At 39.7% G+C, this 22617-nt stretch overlaps 2 protein-coding genes across 40 annotated transcripts in view; one reads left to right on the top strand and one right to left on the bottom strand.

Annotated features, from left to right (window-relative positions):
- LOC111249148 (uncharacterized) overlaps positions 1-4377 on the top strand; it is a 334604-nt gene extending 330227 nt beyond the window's left edge. For all 33 annotated transcript variants that reach the window (XM_086987375.1, XM_086987374.1, XM_086987373.1 and 30 more), the window contains 2 exons: positions 756-896; positions 1513-4377. In XM_086987375.1, coding sequence (XP_086843501.1) covers positions 756-896; positions 1513-1765 — 394 coding nt within the window. In that variant the 3' untranslated portion in view covers positions 1766-4377. The remainder of the gene's footprint in view (positions 1-755; positions 897-1512) is intronic.
- Positions 4378-8599: 4222 nt separating this feature from the next.
- The window catches only part of LOC111250007 (uncharacterized), a 78818-nt gene continuing 64800 nt past the window's right edge, over positions 8600-22617 (bottom strand). For 5 of the 7 annotated variants that reach the window (XM_022804576.2, XM_022804573.2, XM_022804574.2 and 2 more), the window contains 3 exons: positions 18363-18435; positions 17266-17442; positions 8600-13043 (listed from right to left, as the gene is read on the bottom strand). In XM_022804576.2, the coding sequence (XP_022660311.1) occupies positions 12921-13043; positions 17266-17442; positions 18363-18435 (373 nt within the window). In that variant the 3' untranslated portion in view covers positions 8600-12920. Of the gene's footprint in view, positions 13044-15298; positions 15338-17265; positions 17443-17702; positions 17890-18362; positions 18436-22617 lie in introns of those variants that run through there. The other 2 variants (XM_086986537.1, XR_015326057.1) reach the window with 2 other exon arrangements.

Here is a 22617-nt window from a genome sequence, read left to right as displayed (position 1 = left end):
AGTTGCCTACGACGATGATGGGAGCAACAGTGATTTCTTCTGCCTACCGTTTGGGTCGTGATGATAATAATTAATAAATGACATTTTTGAAGCACATTGCAAGCTTCTGTAGCAGAACGGATTGACAAAATGTTGTCAGGTACCTAGACTTAGTGAACTCAGTAAGGTCGCGATGAAAAACGCTATCATTTGAAGTTCGGTACTTACTATAGCTTATTCAGCTGCTGCTCAACATTGCTAATAGCCTATAGCAGTTAACCTAGTCATTCTGGGAACCAGTCGCTAAACGGTTTGGAAAAATCAGTGAGAGAGTTTCGAAGAAGTCCACTTGTTCCTCGTCTTTGCCTCAAGAAGAAAACCCTTAAGCGCAAGTTGTTCAATCGGTCAGTATGATACGCTACCGTCATTATTCTGGCCTGTCCTTTTGTTTATATATTAAAGACAAGTCTATTCTTACCACCGCCAAAGTCCAGACATCACCGTTTCCATATCCGTGTTCAACGGCTGACCTCAGCCATATCAGTCGAAATCAGCGTCTCTTTATCCATCGATTTCTTTTCCCCTGTTGCAAACGAAAGCACCCACAATTATTTTTTCAGACAAAGCTTACATTAGCCGACTGTGTCACTTACGTAGACAATAAGGCGAGGTTGCCAGCTCAGAGACTTCGTACGTAAATGAAAGACATGCGAACTGCGCATATAGTAGTTTGAAGTAACTGATGGTATTGCGCCCGTATTTTTAACAAACTACAGGAAAATCAGCGAGCAGAACAGCTCAGGCAGCTCGGAAAGTGTGAACTCGCAAGACGGTACCCAGAATCGACAGGAACTATTGGAGCAGAGACATCAGGAATTGCTTAAAAAACAGAAGTTACTACAAGAGCAATACGCAAGGCAAGTGAAGCACTAACGGGACAACCTGCAAAACGACTTTGTCGCCCCATCTCGACCATTTATTATGACGCTACACAGATATTCTAACTGCGTTCGTGGAATAAAACAGAGCATTCATTCGTTCACGAGCAAAGCGTCATTATTTACAAGTGGAAATTATAGTCTTCGTAGCTATTCCTGTCAATAGAGTTACCATCATTATGCTCCTTGTGGATGTTTTATTCTAGATTTGAACTTATATTGTACTCAATAAGAAATCACTTTAGATACGGACAGCATCTTTCTGTTTAAAAAAGCTTTTGGATATACTAATTTATTTTATTTCACAATAGATAATAATAATAATAAGGATTCTATAAATCCTGAAATGGTTGACTTCGGGTTGATGTCGAAAAGTGTTTAGTTACTTCATTTGTCATCAACGAACTTGTGATTGCTTTGTAGTTTGTCTCAATTTAACTTTAAAGAAGACTACAGAATTAATTACTGAGTTAATTGTTTCTCTTTAAAAGAAGCCAAAGGTGCATTAGGTGCGGTTTGTCGATGTTCATTTGTGAAGCCGTCAGTCACCATTTCAGCCATCGCCTATACGACGCCTATCCATTGACAATTACAGGTTACAGCTGCTACAAAAGCTATCGCCGCCAAAGCCTGACTTGAAGAAAACCGGATCAGAGAGCAACATCTTGCATAAGGCGTCTGATCATGGCGCATCCGGCATCTGCGCCTCGCACACCTCCGGATCGTTGACGTCGCTCGCGGCGTCGCCAGGAGGATCGGTGTCCACGAAAATCACGAGCTCACCGTCGCAGCCTCAGCTTGCGACTTCAACTTTGCGAAACAAGATCTACGAAACAGACATTCTCTAACTAATCGCTTACCTTAACTCTGTGCTAAACGCCAAATACGCCTCGGCGAGCCCATTCGGTGGCGGTCCATCGATCGTTACGATGGACCGCCTACCCGATCAGGAAGCCGAGGCTAGAGGCTCAAAATAAAATACTGGCAGAGCTAAATTAGCTTTGACTGGATCAAATCATTGATTCATTCAAACGAAGGTCAGCGAGTATCATCATAAATTTTTCATTGCAACTAGGAAATGTTTGGCTACGCATAAATTTCATGGTTTCTAGCAATACCTAGCACTGTTGGGTAATAACAGAAATCTAAAGACAGAGATATTTGTGAATACGGTAGGTTTGACGATATTGAGCATTGTACTTCATATAAATTGGCCGAACCTTTAAATACAGATTGAATGTTCCTTTCCGAGGCGCCGATCCGAGGGCTCTTCGCAGAATGAAGTCATTCATTAATTAATACACAGATGAACTAAATAACTCCACATCATCCCATCCAGCACCGGCAAAAACTCGAAATACAAGCTGCACTCACAGCACAGAGTAAGGTATATGATAATGACACAAATTATCAATATTACTCGATAGTTTTAAGTCCCACGATTGTGTGGGCTATGGCATGTCTAGCCGACCTCGTGTCGGCGAGATTAATTTAACAGACCTATCCGTAACGTGTGATCGAAAGTAAGCCAGGACAAGGTTTTCCTAGACGAGATCTGCTCAGGACAAACGACAGAACCGGTCGCCATAAATAAGTACAACGTAGTTTGCCACACAGTCGGCCGACAGCTATGACAACAACAAAGATGATGAACGCCCTTAAGATGATGCTCATCCATCATTTGTCATACGCTCGTCAGGTTACTTCGCTTAATTTTATCTCTTGAGGTGCGACGTCGGCAGGAAGTAATTAAGCGTTCTTTTTGGCCGGCCCTCAGCTCTAGTGCTTCATAACGTCTGGCTGTGGAGCCTGGCTCAGAGAAGCCTAAAGCCGTTTGGGTTGAGGTGCATTAGGATAATGTATTTAAAGATTTTGGCTTTCGTTCGAGAAGTTCGTTGAATTCTATCTACCTATAACTAACCTCTTCATCGTTTGTGGACAACAAGTCTTGGTGAATAAGAAGCGGTATATGCAATTAGTTAGAAATGACAATACGACGAAAATAAATGTGAAGGCCATTAAATCATGATTAAGAAACAGTTACATATCCGCCCAAGTTTGAACAGGCATCGTTCAAAGCAGGGTACATTATCGTATACTACTACTGCAATACTTGTGCTTCAACCACCTTCACTACGACTACTAGCAAACTGGCTGAATCTTGATTCGCTGATCCGCTATTTTCTGGATGTTGCTTTTTTTTTGTTTGTTATTTTCGGCGCTACTCTAAACAGACCAGTAACTACAATGAACAGCTGCTGGGAGACGGGAATGTTTGCTATTATTCGCGATTGGTCCCCTAACGAAAGTAGCGTGAGGTGTGCCTGCCGATTGTAGGCTGGCTGTGCAGCTGAAATGGTGCTCAAGTTGTCACAATTCTAACCAGAACTCCAGTAGCTTCACTTGCAGATGACTACCAGATCTTTATACAGGCCCAAAATGCGATTACGCGATCGGCGTCACCTGGTAGTAGCTTGAGTTACCGTTTCTATTATTATTATTATTATTGCAGTGAGACAACGCTATCCGATGAACAATTAAATATATATATATATATAGCGTATTGATTGGTAGGAGAATAGCTAGTATTGATAATAAAAAAAATATCTAGCTGATGTTAGTGACGAGTGAGTGTATCAGAGACATTTGTACGGTCACAAAGCAACAGATAACTAAAATAACATATAGAATGACACACCCTAAGCACAGACGTACAGCACATGACAAACGAGCATACAAGTGAAAATATGACAATAGTTAACCTTATTAAGAAACTAAATAATTACAATATACAACAAGTAGTATATATAAAAAAGAAAACTTACTATTATACTCGAACGAAATTGCCACAATGTATCAAAGAATAACGATGATAACACGTCGTACAAGCACACTCAATGCTATATATATATATATATATATATATATATATATATATGTACACGCAGCTTTTTCTTGGGCCGAAAGGAAGCGGAGGTGCTGGACGAATAGATCGAAAGTAAAAAAATTAACAAGTATCCTTATTGACAGGGGAATGGTAGACCTGTGTGTAATAAGCAGTAACAAAGAATACAAAAGCAAATAGCAACAGCTACAACACTTACCAGATCTGATCACGTCGTTCGAAAACTGAAATTTTGTGAAAGTTCCATTCGGTAGAAGCGTACCGAGGTGAAAAAAACATGTTTTATATTCGACTGCCGACCTCTCGTAAGCATTTCAATACAAATACCTTCTAGTAACCACCTAACAGCAACTTTGTTTTGTCTTAGTCTACGAATTATCACTCTCGAACCATGACTAATAGTAGCTCTGACGAGATTATTGCTAAACATGACGATAATGCTAAAAAAATCTGCATGACATGGATTACTATTGCTATGGTAAAAAGAAAGTATTATTGTACCATCATTATTACAATTGCCATATTAAGTTAATAAACTGTTCGTAAACTTGACAAGTTGGTGTCTACTTTTTTTGTTTTTGGCTCATGATTAGGATATTGTCTTGATAAAATCCCACCCAATTAGGAATACGAGTCTAACAGAGGATGCTCATTAGGACGTTCTTGTATTGCAGGCAAACCTCAAGCAAATTGCCTTTTAATGTAATGATGATGTCAAAGGACTACTTTTCAGAGGTCAAGCATTACTTTAAATATTCGAATTCAGTTAATTTTAGGATATTATAGGCCGTATGTACATGATAAAATAACAAGGAGTCCGGAGGAATCTCGTCGAAGCCTTCCAATCCGATCCTTTCGTAGAAAAATATAACCTTCGCCCCGAACAGCATAAGCAATGCTGACTTTTTTTTTAATTTAGAACCTCTAAGCTAGGATTCTAGTGAGCAGCACTATAGGCCGGTAAAAAAGGATCAGTCGGTTCAATCAATTCAAGATCACTCTTCAGGTTCTTGTTCTGACGCTTTGTGTCCCATTTGTAACTATACCGGCTGCGCCAAATCTGGACCTCTCTATCTATTCAAAACGTTTTTCTTTTAATATTGTCACTATGGTTGCTGATCCAATTTGAGTCACCTGCGGTGCTGCGTATTAAGTTCACAAATGCTTCATCTCGAGACCGTCGACTGTTGGGATTCCTTCTAGCTTTTTTACTCCTAACTCTTGAGTTTCGGGCTTCTTGAACCGCCGGTTACGCAGTAGAATATGGGTCACCCGCCGCCAGGTCACTATGGACACAAATCACTGGTAGATCCTGTACAAGGCTGATCGCGACACCATTCACTGTTCCTCTGTAAAATTTTTCTATGTAACCGCAATGATTATTCGTAACGACTTGGAAACCTTACGTCTCACCTTCACGCATTCAGGGCTTTTACGTTGAAAAAATCATGATTGCTGTCCGTAACTTCTGTGGGTCAGGCATATTTCGTTTGTCGTAGATATTTAGTTCAGAGCTGGTGAGTTTTCGTTCCATACGGTCGTTAAGGGTTTCTCAGCTATTTGCAATTTGCGTCGTACAATATAACTCCAGATGCGGCGAATATCCGACTGTTTTGGGACCTTTTTTTCGATTTAAAAAAGACAATGGGTTGCAACTATTACTTAACTCCATCCATCATATAAATGAGTTCTGCTCTGGGGAAAAGCCCTAGGGTTTACATGATGCTTATGACGCAATATATAACTTCATGGTTTAATGGAGGCTTCTTGTTACTTCCCTTTAGATATATTTTTTTATATTCTCAATTTTATTCTAGATAAATACACAGTGTCTATATTGAAGTTAGTGGAAACAACGATATCTATAGTTAATTTTGTCCGATGCTACAATTTTACCCATACATTTTACAAGTGGACGTTACTTTAGCAACAATATGGGTCTACAAGTCAACGCTATGCTATACGGATTTGGGATCTCTAGGAACTTGACGTTGCTTTGGTTCTGAAGGTAGCACCTAAAGGTTTTGTGCAAGTGGAGTCCCCTTCCTTTGGCCAACAAGCATAATGGACGCTCTGACACCTTCCATCAGCTCTAGATAATTCGCCTCTCACATCCCCTTTGGTTGGTGCCCTGAGACCCAAAACTAGCTGAGCACTCTTTTTGTTATTGAGATTGCCGCACCTAGCATCGTCTACACAACCAGCAATAATCCCAAGTCACCTCCTATTAATATTTACGCATTCTTAGCGCGTGGCTTATGCCTATATAGTTCGGCTTTGTTTGCAGTTGTGGCCTTTTTGGCTGTCCTGTATGCTGTACACGGCGCGATCTAATTCAATTATTAGTATTTATAAGTTGCATCCATTTTTATCTAAAAATATGACTGAAAGATCCGGACACGCGTTCCTATGGATCAAAAGAATTGCTTCCGATTAACTCAAAGCTAATTTTAGACTGTTGTCGTTTATCTAGGCCGCGATTTTAACAGTCGCTTGGCACGATTAGATGTGGAGCTCACGGACTGGCATGATTGTAAGGGCATTTGTTAAGCTCAAACAGTATGCTTTTCGCAGGACTCCAGCATAAGTAGGGGCCAAAGGTAAGTCTTTGCTGAACGCCTCCGAACAGAATCAAAGCATGCCCTTCAAGTATGCCACATTCCGTCCTTTAAACATGCTCAATATGTTCTAGTACGTTTCTATTTTCCAAACACGCCGTTTACTGCGGAAAGCACGACATACATCACGAATGAAAGAACTCCAGCGACTCCAACAGCAGATGCTAAACTCTCCCCGTATATATTGTTTTGCATCACCCGAAACATACTATGTGAAAGGTTATGTCCTTTGCGGTGAGAAGGAATGGTGCCGATCTCGTTTTTCGAATGCGACCCTTCAACGTTCGGAATTGGGAACACCTAATTTTTTTGGTGATAGCGCTTCGCACTCACGACCGTTTCAAGAACCTCGTTGTGGCAGCGCCCGACGAGCCAACCCCTTCCGGGTGAAAAACGCTCGTGTTTTCCCACGTCCTTCTGTACTGATTTTAAAATCGAACGATGCGTGGCCCACTCCATAGTAGAAATGTCTAGATGCCTATCTAATGTTTTGTTCCGGCAACCATTTCCGCTCCTTCGCGAAGCACCCGTCCTCCTCTGCTATCGGTTCGGCTTTCTCTAGCGGAACTCCACTGGGAGCGATCTCAGTATCTTCGTTCGTACCATATTGTCAACCATTTTACCGCTGCTACCAGGACGAAGTTAACTGGCGTAGCTTTCTTGTCGGCAGATGGCAATGAGCGTCTTATGGACCTATAGACGCGTATCTCTTAGTTATATTATTAGTCCATTGCTACGTTTATATACCAAAGCGATTTATGCACTACATTTCAGCGGGTATGCGGCGACCATCAGCATCATAGGTCAGAGCTTACCTTACATTATTGATTATACGAGAATCATCTATAAGCACAATAGTTCTACAGGCTTCTGTGGAGTTTAGCTGGCTTTAGAACAGTACACATACCGTTACCGGTACAATTTTATCTAAACATAAGATAGATAAACGAATCATAATGCTAAATCAGTCGCAACTTTTTACTAGGCACCATCTTTCCTAAATGTAACAACAGGCCTTTTCTGCAAAAAGCATTTTCCGATTAGCCTTGTTAAATGACCAACTGGTTCGCGCGAAATCATCACTTTTGATCGTATTTTGTGGACTCGACGATCCAAGCGCCTCTACCTCTTTTTTTTTTTTTTTTTTTTCGAAAACTAATTATAATAAGCTCATGATAGCCAAGCCGCAGACCAGGAGAGTCTTTGACGAATCTTCCAGGATTATTTTTCTCATTGGAAACAATGGCATTAAGCAAACCATCTAACCCCATCCTTCCTTACACGAAGGCGCGTTCAGAGTCTGATATTTAATTAATAGATAATTGATCTTAATGAAAATCGAATGAGTTGCAAAAATTCGCCAATTCATATAGTCAATTTTAAAGTAATTGATTTTTCAATAATAGTAGAAAAAAGTCAGTAGAAAAAATGATCAGTTCTAGGTATAATAATTTTAAGAATTTAGCCAAAAAAACTTACTTTTGGTGTATAATAAGTACAGTAAATAGAGTATAGATTAGAGTAAATAATGAATGAAATATTATTATATTAAGCAAAATCCTTTCGGTGACAGTTTTATATCTAGTTTGGCGTAAGTGAACTGGCCATGTGCAGCCGATATAACTAGCTAAATAATGATTATTTTTTCACCGCCGTAAATATCTATATAAATATATATGATGTCTGATGCGTGCCGGTTCTTCAATCCAAAACTTCTATGATTTTGCCACCAATTGATAGTTATTGTAAGGTGATTTGGAGGTATTACCTTAGATGTATCGTTTCGAAACTATAGCACTACCTAAAAAGTCAGCTAACCAAAAGAAGTGTCTAAGTTAAACTAGTTAAATTATAACTAATTCAGCCTGTGAGGTCAGTATTTTGAATGTCCATTGTTCATTCTGTACTTTGTTGATGTATCAAATAACCCGGAGCTGTGAGCGAGTTGAAAGGACGCAGTGAAAATTGAAGCTTTTTTTTTCTTTGAATTTTTTTGAGAATTATAGCTAGTTATGCATAAAGCGGACAGGTATCCGATCTACATATATTGACACTTTCAGCCAAAGATCATCACTTACCTGATTTCGTCTCCTAATAGCGCGTAATGCAAAAAGCTAATTTACTCGTATATTACACCTAGTACAAAGAAGAACACACAGTTTGGTTTTTGGCAATATATTTATTGCACTAAATAATAATTATTATAATTATATACCAGCAATTAGAGGTGTTGTCGCCTGTGTGTTGTTGTATCTATCGTTTCGTTGAATGCTATTGTCTAATTAGACGGATGCTATTGTCACGCTGCTTGTCTAATAGTTCGAAGGGCCTTTATCGGTCTTCTTTTAAAGTTGCCTGTATCTTTCCGTTCTGATTTGTTGTAGTCGTTCTCCGTCAACTTGTCACAGTGACGACTGTCTGCTGTATTTTGCCATAACAGCTCGCCTGTTGTTCGTTGTCTGCATTTTACGAATCAGTCATTTCAATCTTGTCCACCTCGATCCAATCGAATTCACAGAAACCCATTTTAGAGCGTTCTCGATTTAGTGACGACTGACTGGGCCAAGAGTTCTCAACACCGAATCGCTACGCGGTGAAAAGATACAGACACAAGGTTCGCGGGCAGTTTTCGACGAAGGATCGACGTCTATAAGCGACAGTTAAAACAAAGCGACAGATAAAACGATCCAGCTATTCTAGTAACGAAACGACTCCGGATTACCGTATCACCGTGTGCCTTTCAGCTTTGGTAGATAGTATTTGAGTTGCCGATGGCAACAATTGCGTCATGTATCAATTGGACCGTCACGATTCATTTGTGTAATTGCTTGTCTGTCTCATGTCTGCATATATAATTGAAATATAGTAGACTATATTACACTGTCTGTGTATTACTGGCCCATATAGCCATTCTCATGAAGAACTACAACGATGTAGAAAACGAATCGATTTTCTGGTGTCAATTTATCATGGATGAACAAATGAGGTGCTTCTTAAAAAGAGGGGATTGCCTTGACGTACGGGTCGGGCTGGTGATGTTCCGCCCTCTAGGCGAGGGAGGTACCTCACAACCTTTCACCCCCAACCGGAAAGTGGTAAAAGACCAGTGCACTATTCGATGCGCCAGAACAATGAGCTTCTTCTATCCATGATAGAAACAACGCGTTTTCCGCCTTATCTAAGCTTCTGAATGTGTTCTGTGACGTATAGAAGTGTATTGGACGTCTAGAATGAACGGCTACTATAACGGCGTGTATCCGTTGATTCTGTTGATGTGTGTCTCTGGTTCGCAAACGCTAAGCGCGAATAGGCTTAGCATGCAAAGCAAAATGAAGACTAAACAGGTTTCTTATTCAACGTAACAAAACACGGCTGTAAAGTGCAGTCCCCCAAATTTTGAAGCTCCTCGAGACCTGGCTTCGTTCTTGTGCCATCTGCAACTGAAACTTTGCAAAAAAATATGCACGTGGCGGATTATATTATATATATATATAGTGAAACGTATAGCTGGTCCACAACTGTTTGGTATTCACAATACAGATGCCTCCCTACACCGTCGTTATACCCGCAAGGAAGATCTCTCGTCGAGCGAATCTGTCGCGTCTTCGGTCTGTATCTACTTGCACGCATTTCAAGTTGGTGTCGTCGTTGGGTTACAATGTATGAGACTCTTGTGTTGTATTATTGATAAATGTGTACGTGTGACTATGCAATAAGGCGAAAAGAAGACAGGAGCCTTTAGAAGCTGCCAAAAATTGCCAGACACTGAACCACTGTGGAAAGGACTATTACATTATCAGTCATTTCTAAACATCGTAGCCCAGCCAATTAATTACGTTATCTGTAACATACATGTTATGTAGATAATCATTATATATATATATATATATTAGCCAATTGATAATATGTATAGGCAGCATGTATAGGATGTTTTTAGCTGTTTTATCCTACCTCGTTTGCGTAGTAAGATCGTATCAACAACAACGAAACGAAGAAGATTTACTTCTGTGCCATGTTATTTGTATTCTATGTTTCATTTTTCGAAAATTGATTATTTGTAGCATTTTCACTTCTGAAAGGATTTAACTACGGCATTGTAGGGAATCGCTTGTTCTTTCTTTGTGAAGAAGGATTATATATTATTTTCATAGTCTTTGTCTTTCTCAACAGAACATTCTCCTAGCAACCCAGGAGTACGATAAACCCAAAGGACATGTGGTTTACCTAGCACGAAAAGGAGACATACTACAGATGATAGGTACACCTGAAAGGACATTTCATTTCACTCGTTCGTAAGTATTGGGTTATTATGTAGCACAAAACGTGCGAACCCCTTAAGGATGATCTGTGATTTTTCACAACGAAGTGTTGTTAGCAGTTTCAAAGGGCCTGACAGGAATCGCACAGGAACAGACTGTGTTAAACGTCCTGCGCAATTCTTTGTTTGGCTTGTTACTTATAGAGTTCCTATTCTTGTCCACTAAAATGCTCTTTTCATTCAATTTGTAAAGACATTACATTTATGTTTTGTCTATTATCAATGTATATAATAATATATTAATATGGCTCTGTTGTGTTTTTCGTCGTTTGTTAAAGCTACTGTACTCCCGGGGGTTGCTATGCTGCCATCGCAACAGGGAATCATTTGTAGTTACCACACTGTATCAAAAGGTAATCACCGACCCCATTATCCCCACTATGCCATACGAGTTCTTTCTACACCATCATGCAAATTGTCTTATACTACTTACCTCGGTCTTCAATCGTCCCCTTTTATACATACTTTCCAAGCTATTGGCCCTGTTCTAACTTTACTCGCTTTGTATCGCTCTCTTTCCTGTTTGTCTGTTTCTAGACGAAGCTCGCCCCGTTCTATTCGTCTGCTCCTACCCCTTCGCCATCCGCTTCAGAAAATTTCTGTTTTTCTTTTTCCTGTTTTTTTACTGCAACTTCCACATATCGCTAGCCCTCTCTCTTCCTCCCCCTTGCTTTATATATATATATATATATATATATATATATAAAGTAAAAGAACGACAAGTCAAAAGGAGCTATTGTCATTAGCAACTTCTGACAGACACGATAGAGCTAAATCAACTACTTGCTTGTTTTTTTTTCTACATGTTGTATATGGTTTATCCCTTTCGGTTCTGTTTCGAACAGACATTTTGCTCATCATCACCTACCTACCTATGCGAAAGTTACGAAATGAACTTTTGTATTTATTCGGCATCGTACCAAGATTTCTCGTTTTTTTTTCGGCGGGGAAAGATGTAGACAGGGGCAGGCACAGGAACGTGCATCTTAATGTAAATTAATGTTTTTACGCACCGCTGAATAGAATGGTCGAAGAAAAAAATTTATCACCACCATCCACCAGGTGGTGACATCTCTGTGGAACAGTGGCTGACAGACGCTCCGGTCTCGTGCAACAATCTTGCTCATGCTAGACGCAGGATATAGCGCCGTATGCGTTTTGCGGTATCCAAACCATTAGCTTCACCTGGTGCTTACACTTTTTTATGTACAAACAAACGGTTGTTTTCGCCATTGCGTCATCTGTCGTCGGAAAATAAATAGACCGTTGTCTTATCTTCTGCTTCAAATGATTTGTCTCGATTATAGACCACCTGTCTGCCGAGTACCATGCACCTCATTCCCCGTCGGACGTACAACTTATGCGCACGCATTGTAATTGTAGTTCTCAGCTTCCGCAATGAGATGCGAACCAGATCTGCTGTTGACGCGCGCAAAACAGGCATGAGCTCACACAAAGCTTCTAGGCAAATGGCTGTACCTAAGTGCGTCAATGTCCGTTCTGAAAGGAAACTTCTTTCCTGAAGGGTTTTGTTATCCTCGATGGTAACATTCATGAAAGGTACAAGCTAGCGGTTCATCTAGAAAGATGATCGTGATAAGTAGCTTTTTCTTTTCGTTAAGGCTGCTTCATTCTGTCTTTATGTTTCCTGCCATATGAAGTAACGTGACCTTGTCTTTCTTGAATGGCCACGCGTCGAAGGGTCACTCACTGTCGTCCGAACCGTCATCACGTTTAAGCAGACATTGTTGCGTTCTATCTAATATTGGTCGCGTAATTTTATGACGAAAGTTGATCACGACGACAACAATTTCGTTTCCCTTTGATGACGCGGCCAAATGATCATCACGCTGCAATGCCGCATGATGAAAACTGCCAATAGACGTGTCAAAAACGCGCGCTGCTGACCAGTCGTGAGATGAACGTTATAGTCTGCAACTATTCCATTTACGTCTAACCACTCGAACCCCACTCGAATGCAAAGATGGGAGAGAATTTAAACGGCCGGTAGCCATTTACTGTCATCTTGGTTGTATGTATTGCTCAGTGTTGTCTTACTTTACTCTGTCTGTATATCTGTCTGTTTGTGGGTTTTTATATTTGAAAAGGTCTACTTATTTTTTCTTGGTCGTTGGGTTGATTTTTCACAGCTAACGAGTCTACTACTGGATGACACAGCATTTGCACCTGGGCTTCTTCTTGATAACAACCTGCTCAGCCTGCTGAGCCTCGGACGGTGGCACCACGACTCCCCGCTGTACGTCTACCACGCCCGGTTTCGCGTCCTGTGATATTACCAACCCATTCCGTCCCGTCCGTTAAATATAGCAAGTTTAGGGAAAGGGCAAAAGAAAGGAAAAATTGACAGGAAATATATTAGCTATTGTTTTTCACACTTATCTACGACTGGAGGATATATATATTTATATATATATATTGAAAATAATATAATAATACTTATAGTAATAAAACCAACACTGCAGGCAAACGACCTACGACATACGCCATTGCTGTGTCAACATCCTTAAGTATCTATACGTCAGGTTCTCCCATGTGTTTAAAACTTTCTTCCTCGAAATGAGCAAATAACTAATAATAATAATAATAGAAGCTTCCAAGTAAATTCTAAGAATTCACTGTTATTTGCATGGAAGCAAATAGAAAAGGTCACACGTGACGTTTTGACTGAAAGCACTTGTCAGATCACTATTCCATCTAGCGTGGACACCATATTCAGCCTTAGTTCGAATACAAACGTTTAGATAATTTATTCTATAAGTAGAGCTAACTGAGTTAAAATAAAGTGTATAAGGTTTGTCGGTTTAAAGTTAAGAATTAGTTTAAAAATGATTTATTGAATACGTGATTGCGTGAGAAGTTCTGTCCAGGTTGAGGAAGTTTGACAGAGGAGAGTTTATGAATTAAAACTACTGGTAGTATTAAGTCACATTCGGACTAATTTCAATTTAACACAATCGATTTTTTTTAGCCTTGAAACGAAATTATTAAAAAAAAGTTTTAATTGCGGACGGAGGCCTAGGAGTACTTGGGCTGGCACCACTCAAAGTTAGCTAATAAAAGAGACAAACTTCAGTTATGTAGGGGTACCGCAAAGCATATCTGAACCTTATTGAGTGTCTTGGAAAAATTCTAGGAATAGTAAAATTTTTAAGGCTAACTGGCGATACCACAATAGATACCCGAAATAGCGACTGTAAACAACAACATACGCTTAATAATGACAAAAACAGAGTAACACTTGTTTTAAGATATTAAGTATTTTCAGCCCTGGAAGGGATTCTCATTAATGAAAAGTTTCAAGGAGTTTTCTAGATAAAACTCTTGATTTGTCCTTATGAGGAATGAACAAATATGCCGGGTTGAGCAATTCAACAACGGGCCTTCGTAAAGTTCATCGAACGAACGCTCGCGTTCAAACTGGAGCACCAACAACTACATCGAAGTACGATGAATTAACTCGTCTTGTAGATTGGATCTTATGCGATAGATTCAATTGCTAGTCTATTCTTGGAAATGGTTGACATCTATTCCGAGAACTTTTTTCTGATATCAGCAGATAACCTATCTAAAAAAATATAGGTTACTTTTTAAATTCTGTCAGGGTACTTAAGTGCCTTGAACATATGTTCCATTATTACCCTCCATGGCTAAAGTTTCTTACCTACCTCAAACGAATTTTGTTTCAAACAAATCTTAGACTTATGGAGCTATGAGCAGGTTGGGAATTTTTTAATGTAATTTAATTTTCAAGCTGAAAAGTTTCGTTGCCTCGGATCTCAGCTTCGGAACTATCTACAAAACGTTGGTCTAGATCTAATGATGTTCCTTTAAGTTAAGGCTCACTTTCACTGCTTTTTTCTAATACTAAAAAAAATCTGTTCTAGTTATAAATACTGCAAGCTTACTCCATGACAATCACATACTATTACCTAAACATAACCGTCGAAGAAAAATACAGGAAACATTATATTAATGTGGCCTAATAGCGTTCTTTGAAAAGAATCTTCCGATTCCTTACACTAAACCACTCCTCAAATGGCTGATTTTAACTATTGATGGCTTTTACGGTTTTGTATGGAAGCTGCTGTGGCCTTTTGCCCAGCCACCGGGTAAGAGGCCTTTAAAAGGTGTATTTGCGTCTGAAAGTTGTGGTCTTTTTAAAGGAATTGTCCAGTCTCGTTCGGCCAAGCGAACATTATTTTTCTCTCAAATTCACGGATTCAGCGCCTCACATCTGATAGCTAACTCTATATAGGCCACTTTATTTATTTTTAATCAACTTTTATCCTTACTGCATCAAATAATCGCTGGCTTTGAGCTCACGCGTCTGTGCTGTTCCGGATTTAGGTCTAACATATACCTTTGGCTATTGTGTTATGCACCTGGTTGCAAATTCGTTAACCCACTTCTCCTATGCATAGATCAAACTTGTTAAATAGGCAGATGCTGTTTTCCGTTACGTGACCTAATTCGTCTGTTTTGTTTTTTCCTAACTTTATCTCGACTAGCAACTACTAACCGGCTCAGCAGACAGAGGAGGGTGTCAGCCTCCTCAGAGCTGCGCAGCGCGAGGTCAGTAGGAGAAGGACAGTGGAGATGGAGAAGCAGAAGCAGACAAAATTCAGGAAACACATCAAAGTCATCAGTCAGTCATCAGCAGGATGAATGGGTGATGGGTGAGTGTTACGTAGGTCAGTCAGATGACGCAAACGACACCACACGGAAGATAACATTCTTCGTTACACATCTCGCTCATTGTTGTTTTTTTTTTTTTTTTATAGTATATAACATGTGGTTATTGCGGTTTTTGTTGCTGAGTGTTTAGTCAGTTTAGTTTCTAGTAACTTATTAAGTTTAATGCCTAAAGGTCAGGTGATTGAAACAGATGACACTCAAGCGAGATAAAAAAAAGAGGCTTTCTAGTGATTATGATGTAGGCATGCGTTAATTGGTTACATGCAGCAGTAAATGGAAGTTATTTCATCAGTCATTATTTAATTACTAATTCATTACAATTAATAACTTCCATGGATGCGACGCAAGCTCACATTCATAGGAATATTCTAATAGATCATACTAAAGGTCATCGGTTACCGTTAGCATAGTAACTGATGATGGTTCTTTTGGCTGTTTCGAGTCAGGCTGGTCTATCTAGATTATGTTGAAGACACTTCCAACACGTACTTTAGTTATTATGATGTACGAGAAGCAAAGAGACTATCAGTTTCACGACAGCACATCTTTTACCGGATGCAGTCTACAAAGAAAAACTTCTTCTCTTTGCCAATTAACTCCAATTATAAAATTGTCGAATGTAATAAATAGAATCACAAGTGGAACAGTACCTTTTGCTGATTGGATTTCATGCAAAATTGAATAAACCATAGAAAACTCCCCAGCGATGTGTTGATAAACAAGGCCAAGTCCTTGAACGCCCAAAAAAATTAATTGATGACATTTTTTACGATGTCATAAGCAGATTCACTGACACAGAGCAAAAGTAAAATCGGTAATTTTTCGTATGTACTTAATAATAACCTTCCTGGTAACTGCTAGTAGTGGGTCCGCTCGGTAGTGCTCGTAGATAACTATTTTTAAGGCCTTTATCAGTAGAGGAAAATATCGTGTTGACTCATCACATCCTCAAGAAAATCAATAGCTAATTAATAACTTGTGCCATAAGTACACTGCGTATACATACTGTATTGGCGTTAAGACATTTATAAAAACGATAGATTTATTACGCCCATATACCCGGAGAGGCGTGATAGGTTTAGCAACAAACGCCGCACTGTTCTCTTTTGCATAAGGGATTTTATCAATCAAATTATAAATATGATCGTAGAAATGCGACAACTTCCGAAACAAAAACCTTAGAGCGAACCCATGACTCGTATAGTAAGTAATAAGAATATCGCTCATATCAGCGCTGACGGAGACAAGTTAGTGATAATATTATACCTAAAAGTCCATATCGAAGCCTCTTTCCGGCTGACACCTTTTACTGGATGTGTCCCCGCATCATACACAATATGATCGTATTAAAGGAGAGATGTTAAAGTCTATGAGAGAAAATGTATCTAAACAAGGGACATAACTATTACTACTACGAATCACATGCAATTACTATGTAGCAGAAGAAGATGGCTTTGATATCAGAAATCTGGTTGAAGCCCTGCAGCGAATCATGACAGCTGTTGTGGAAAACGAATACACATACGTATATTGAGGAAAAATGAAATTATTTAAATCTCCAACGATATGATAAGCTTGGCTTGAAGAGGAAGAACGAATTAATCTAAGACACAGACACGCAAAGATATGGACCAAAATAACCAAAACTTCTATAGACAGAAAGCTTGACACGCAGGACAATAGCACTTTTATCTCCTGCTTCAAGCTTGATAATAAGACAACCTAACCCACTGACGTGTGTGGCAAGTGGGTTGCCGGCTTAGGAGTGTCATAAAGGTGTAATGATGATACCTTTTTGTTTGAAGGACCCTTGGCGGAACCGTTTTTAGCGGCGCCATTTTTGACGTTTGTGGGCGATTTGTTTTCAGGAACTGCTGATGTGTTGATCGACAATGTGGTCGTACCGAGCTCTTGCCGCGAGATTCTCCCGGAATCGATCGAATCAATCGGTCGGCCTTCTTTGATCGCCTGTCAAAGTATAATTAGGTTGCCATAGAGAAAAGCATATAATTTTTGTCAATGTAACGTCAGTACAGAGGATCGCAAGGAGGCTTTCTATTCTAGTTATTTCTATCACTTGTCGCAGAACTCAGGAATATACTTGTTGTCCATGCGAATCTCAGCGTTAACACGGTAAACAAATAAATAAATATCGACATTATATACAACTAGAACAAAATAAGCCAACATCCCATGACGTAGGTCCATCCATAATGCACCAAACCAACCAAAATAGACGAATCTTTTCGTAGCGAATGTCTATAACGGGGGTTGCTGTGAAGTTCAGTGCTTCTACACGCTTTATCATTCCGGCGGTACAACTTAGGGCGTTTGCCGTGTTTATTGAGCTGACACCAACGTAGTAAATGTTCCAGTTGGCTAAGGGAAAGCGATGCTGAAGATGGTGGTAGGTGACTGAGAAAAAATTCGACAATTGTCAGCTTATTATTATGACGATAGCGGCCCTGTTTCGTTATTCAGTGGGTTTCTATGCTTCAGTATGCTCAATCAACTGTCATTAACAGTGGCTTATGTGATATTTATAAAGTACACTAGCCGCAAACAATCTGTGAAGTTTCGAGCATCGCAATCAGCTAGCTGGGCACGTTCTCTTCTATCCATGATCCAAGTGAAAGTATCTGTGGTCGAAGGTGAGGTACTATTCACATACGTCCAACTGCGGGAAATCTCGTCTGGTTTCTTTTATACCCACCGCCGACAAATCAATGCAGTCCGTATTACTAGTTGTTTGATAGTTCAAGTGTGCCAGTTGCATTAGTTTCAACATGATCGAGCTCATGAAAGTTAAACAGAATTTAAAGTAAGTCTTGATAAATAGCAAATATTTGGCCTTAATAATTAGAGCAAGGACGGGAATCGGGTTTTACCTTTACGATCTCATCGGCCTCCAAGGAAAGTTCTCCTTCGGGACGGAACGGGTTATCTATGCCACTGTCCGTACTGAAACGAGATAAATGTGAGCTTTAATCAAATAATAATAATAATTCCAAAACCAGGCAGTTTAACATTTTTATTCGAGTATGTGTAATAATAATAAGCTTAATAAATCAATTTTGAGCGGTATTGTTCCTATTTATACGGAAACTCATCTAACAGCAAGTTGCGAATAGTAATAGTCATAATTACAAAACAACTTTGAAGTCATTCCCTTGAAATGGAAGTCGGTACCTTCAATGTATGTCATGACAATTTACCGCCCTGATCACCCAAACGGTAACTTCGACAACTTAGTTTGTTTAGCACTGTTGACAGTGATTAATGGCAATGCTGGCAATACGTATATGGTAGATGCAAAGAATGACAAACGCTTTTTGTTCCGTCATCCATACTAGTTAGAGGTTTACGCGCGCTGCGAGTGTGCTGAGTTCTTCACGAAGTTCCGATGACGTTTTTCTTCAGTTCCTTATATCATCAGACGTTCGCATATTCTGTACGTACGTATGTCCACGCGTCCGTTTAAGGAATTTCGCTCATAGCATAATAAAATTGCTAACCGATACAATGTACGCATAGATAGCAAACGAGGTATACGGGTTACGTCCACTACCGAAACGTCATTGATTTTGGTGGCCGCTGTCAACCAACAACGCTTGCTTGTCGCAATCTCTTATCGATTGATGCGCCTATGAATACTCTATCATCCTTCGAAGTTTGCTTACAGCGGGCCATTCGAAATCGCGACATCTGTACTGTATTAATAGGCCGTATTCGAGTGAAAAAAAGGTCAAGTTAAAACGGGTTTGTTTCGGTTTTATCTGAGAGTATCTTTTTGTGAAATATCGAATACTGGTTGAAGATCCGCGTACACCGTCGCTGGCATTACTATATACCTAAGTACAGGCGCTCAGCTTTCGGTAGTTTTTGTTTGTTGACTCATGCTTTCTGGTAGAGAAAACGATCAAGGAAGTACTCGGTAAGCTCAGCTGGTAGAGTAATGTCAAAGACAATCATAACATCATTGTATTGTTTTCCAAACAACAAGTGTTCGCCTATGTGAGATAGATGCGTACGATAATTATTATAAAGGTAGAGTGCCGTCTCATAACAGATAAGCAAGGCCTTACTTATAATAAATAACTTAAACGTATTTTGTTCGGAAAGCACATAAGCAACATGATATGAGAGTGAAAGACCCAGCCGTTAATAGGACTCGTTACTCATCACAAGCATGAAATGTATTATGTAGGTCGTTCCCTCATAGGTGAGCTGAATAGGAATTATATCTAATGACATAATGTGGCCAAGATATTCATCCCGATTTTCTTTGGGCTGACTAATAACAATGTAATAATAATTTATTTTTTAATTTAAAATTAGCAAATACAAGCCCGCATCGATTTGTATGTGTCCAAGAAGATTCGAATAACTGGAAGACACTGAACATAAACAGAATTTTTGATAGCAAATAGCACCAAATTAGTAGAAGAGTCTTTCACACATACGGAGTGTGGACATGTTGCTTCGTCCACCAAAGAAAGCTTCTCTTTAGAAATTAAACCTTATCCGCCATGCATGTGCTCTAACTAGTATCGGTTCTACACAAATAAAGAAAAACTAGTTGCCCAGCTACCTGCGAGACGTTACTGATTATGATACCCTACATAAACAAACGCTGTCACATTCAATGTCTGGTGTTTCTGTGTTTTACATCCAGCATGGCCTTTAGGCTACCCATTAGACGACTGGCTCCCAACGCGAAACTATGCTCGGGTTCGCACCTAGACTACGAGGTGCCCCAATGATTAGCAGGTAGATATGTTATCCGCTAGGCTATCGCGGGATGAACGGGTGGTCCAAGACTCTAAACCCAGCCCAAGCTTTCCTAGCTTTAAGAAAGCCTAGTAATTAAAAAAGAAAACTTTTTGTCAAGGAACAACTACTATGACATTCGTCGTCATATCTTGCTGGCTATATAATGTAAAATCGAAAGTATCCAACTGATTCTTGTTACTCAATTTGTGTTAGCTTTGGGATAATGAGTGTAAAAATTCTATTAGTTCGCCACAAAAGCCAAAAATGACAGGCGTCAGTAGACTATTATATTAAGAAAAAAACAAAAAAAAAAGAAGCTAAGTATAGGAATAACAAAATGAGGCCGTAAAGTGTTTAGGTAACTTTAATTTGCCTTTGCAGTCTCTTCGTCCTAGAACTTCCAAGAGAGGCAAAACTGCCTCTCGCGAAATTTTGGACATCGTTTGGACGAAATCCTGAAGAGCGTTTACGGAACGGAAACTGCAGAGAAGAAGAGCGAATTATCGTTTGAATTTTCTAATTTAGATTATTATTATTACAATAATGTTCTAGTTTAACCAAGACCACGGCAGATCGTGCCGTAAAGGTGACCAATAACAATAAATATCCAGCTAACTGTTGCCCGTATGGTAAGCTCGTTTTCTGATGCAGCGCTCAGGTTTATGGGCCTAGTTCAGCAAATAACAACATTTTATCGTTGTCTAATGATACATTTATCATCTCGAGCAAAAACTTACCTTGGACACTTGATAACTATTAGCAGAGTAATCCTATAGCAATAAATAGGACTCATTTCTCGGTTTCGTTGCATTTCATCGGCTCTTCTTTTAGCGATCTGATCTTTCATCACTCAAGACCAATCAGTCTCTTCGTTGATTTACTGAAATTCGACTTCTTCGTTCGCCCATGCTATTCGAGCTGCGTTTGTTGATACTGAATTGCGCGTACTTGTGCCCGAACGTGTGCGCGCGATTATTACGGACGGGTTAGCCGGTAGGCCAAAGGTAACACTTGACAATAGACATTCGCACTGCTAATTACTAGTGACAGCAGACTTGCCGTAAAGGCCTTACGCATCGTAAACGGACCAATCGTCTAGTCACTACATAAGTGTATTTGCTAGCGGTTCGAATGTGTCAGTTTTGGTTAGGGCAAGCTTCATCAGCGTATTCAAGTAAAGAAACCGCAATGTGACTTCATGTAATAAAATACACATCCCGGATGATGTAAGAGTAATCCGCTTGAAGTTGGACATGTGAAAATAGAGAATCACATGGATAGATGCAGAGCAGATGATGGCTCCTATGAATAGGTGAACCGATGCAGCTATGTGTGGTGGTCCTGATAATTGTTCCTGTTATCATTACGATACCTGTACATTTTTTGATCACTTTGTACACTAACAGCGGGAAAATCTTGTCGCAATTACGATTCATTTAGTTGTGAATCTGCCGCCACAACTGCTCTGCATAGAGTGACACCTCTATGAATATTCAGATGGATTATCAGACCAGACGTGAGGGTGAATAATGCCCAAGCAGCATAAATCTACGCTGATTCTTCATCACGGAAGATGTCGATCAAAGTATGGCGCGTAAAAGGAAAACCTTTGTGCAAACTTGCAGCATCTGATCAAGGCAAATGTGAGCCGTTGCAGTTAAGAGAATAGTTGTTTCGTATTATATCGTACGTATCGGGTCGTATTTTCGGCATTAACAACTATATAGACATGGCGTTGTAGATGCAGAAATTTTAACGAAGGCCAAAAATGGCCTGTCTGTATAGTTTTCTACCAACATCATATACACATTATACTGTAGATATGCGATAGTTATGTGCACCTGTTGGAATCGTAAATTCTGGGTATAAGATGTTGTTTCGAAGCCGACTTGAGAAAATTAGCCCAAAGGCTCGGGTATGCACAATACAATTATTTCATAAAAAATAGGACAGTTCCCTTTGTAGCAAAAGGACGCACTCACACGAAGTTTCGTACAGCAGCCAACCGATGGAGTTATCGATCGCGACGGAATACAAACACTAAAACGGTGAAGTGATGGAAAAACGTCGCAGACTCGAATTCAGAACTAGATCGTTAAGACGTATTTAAAATTAGGGTAAGCCTTGCAAGTGTATCACCGTACTCGACCCATTTATTATGAACATAACATAAAAAATGTATATATAAATTTTCTCCTTTACCAAATTCGAATGGCATTTTAGAACGCAAGATTGAAGTGCGGACAACTCCAATGATTACGACCCTGCGGTTCAGGTTCAAATCCGTACATAAATACGTTTCGTGCTGGCGCGAGGCGGCCGTACGATGGAATAATGCTTAACGGTTTAAGTGCTGCATGTAAAAACATT

Source organism: Varroa destructor, unplaced genomic scaffold (assembly GCF_002443255.2).
Source record: "Varroa destructor unplaced genomic scaffold, Vdes_3.0 BEIS01000004.1, whole genome shotgun sequence".
Lineage (NCBI taxonomy): Eukaryota > Metazoa > Arthropoda > Arachnida > Mesostigmata > Varroidae > Varroa > Varroa destructor.
Note: the sequence above shows the minus strand (reverse complement) of the source record. Positions and strands in the feature narration are given on the sequence as shown.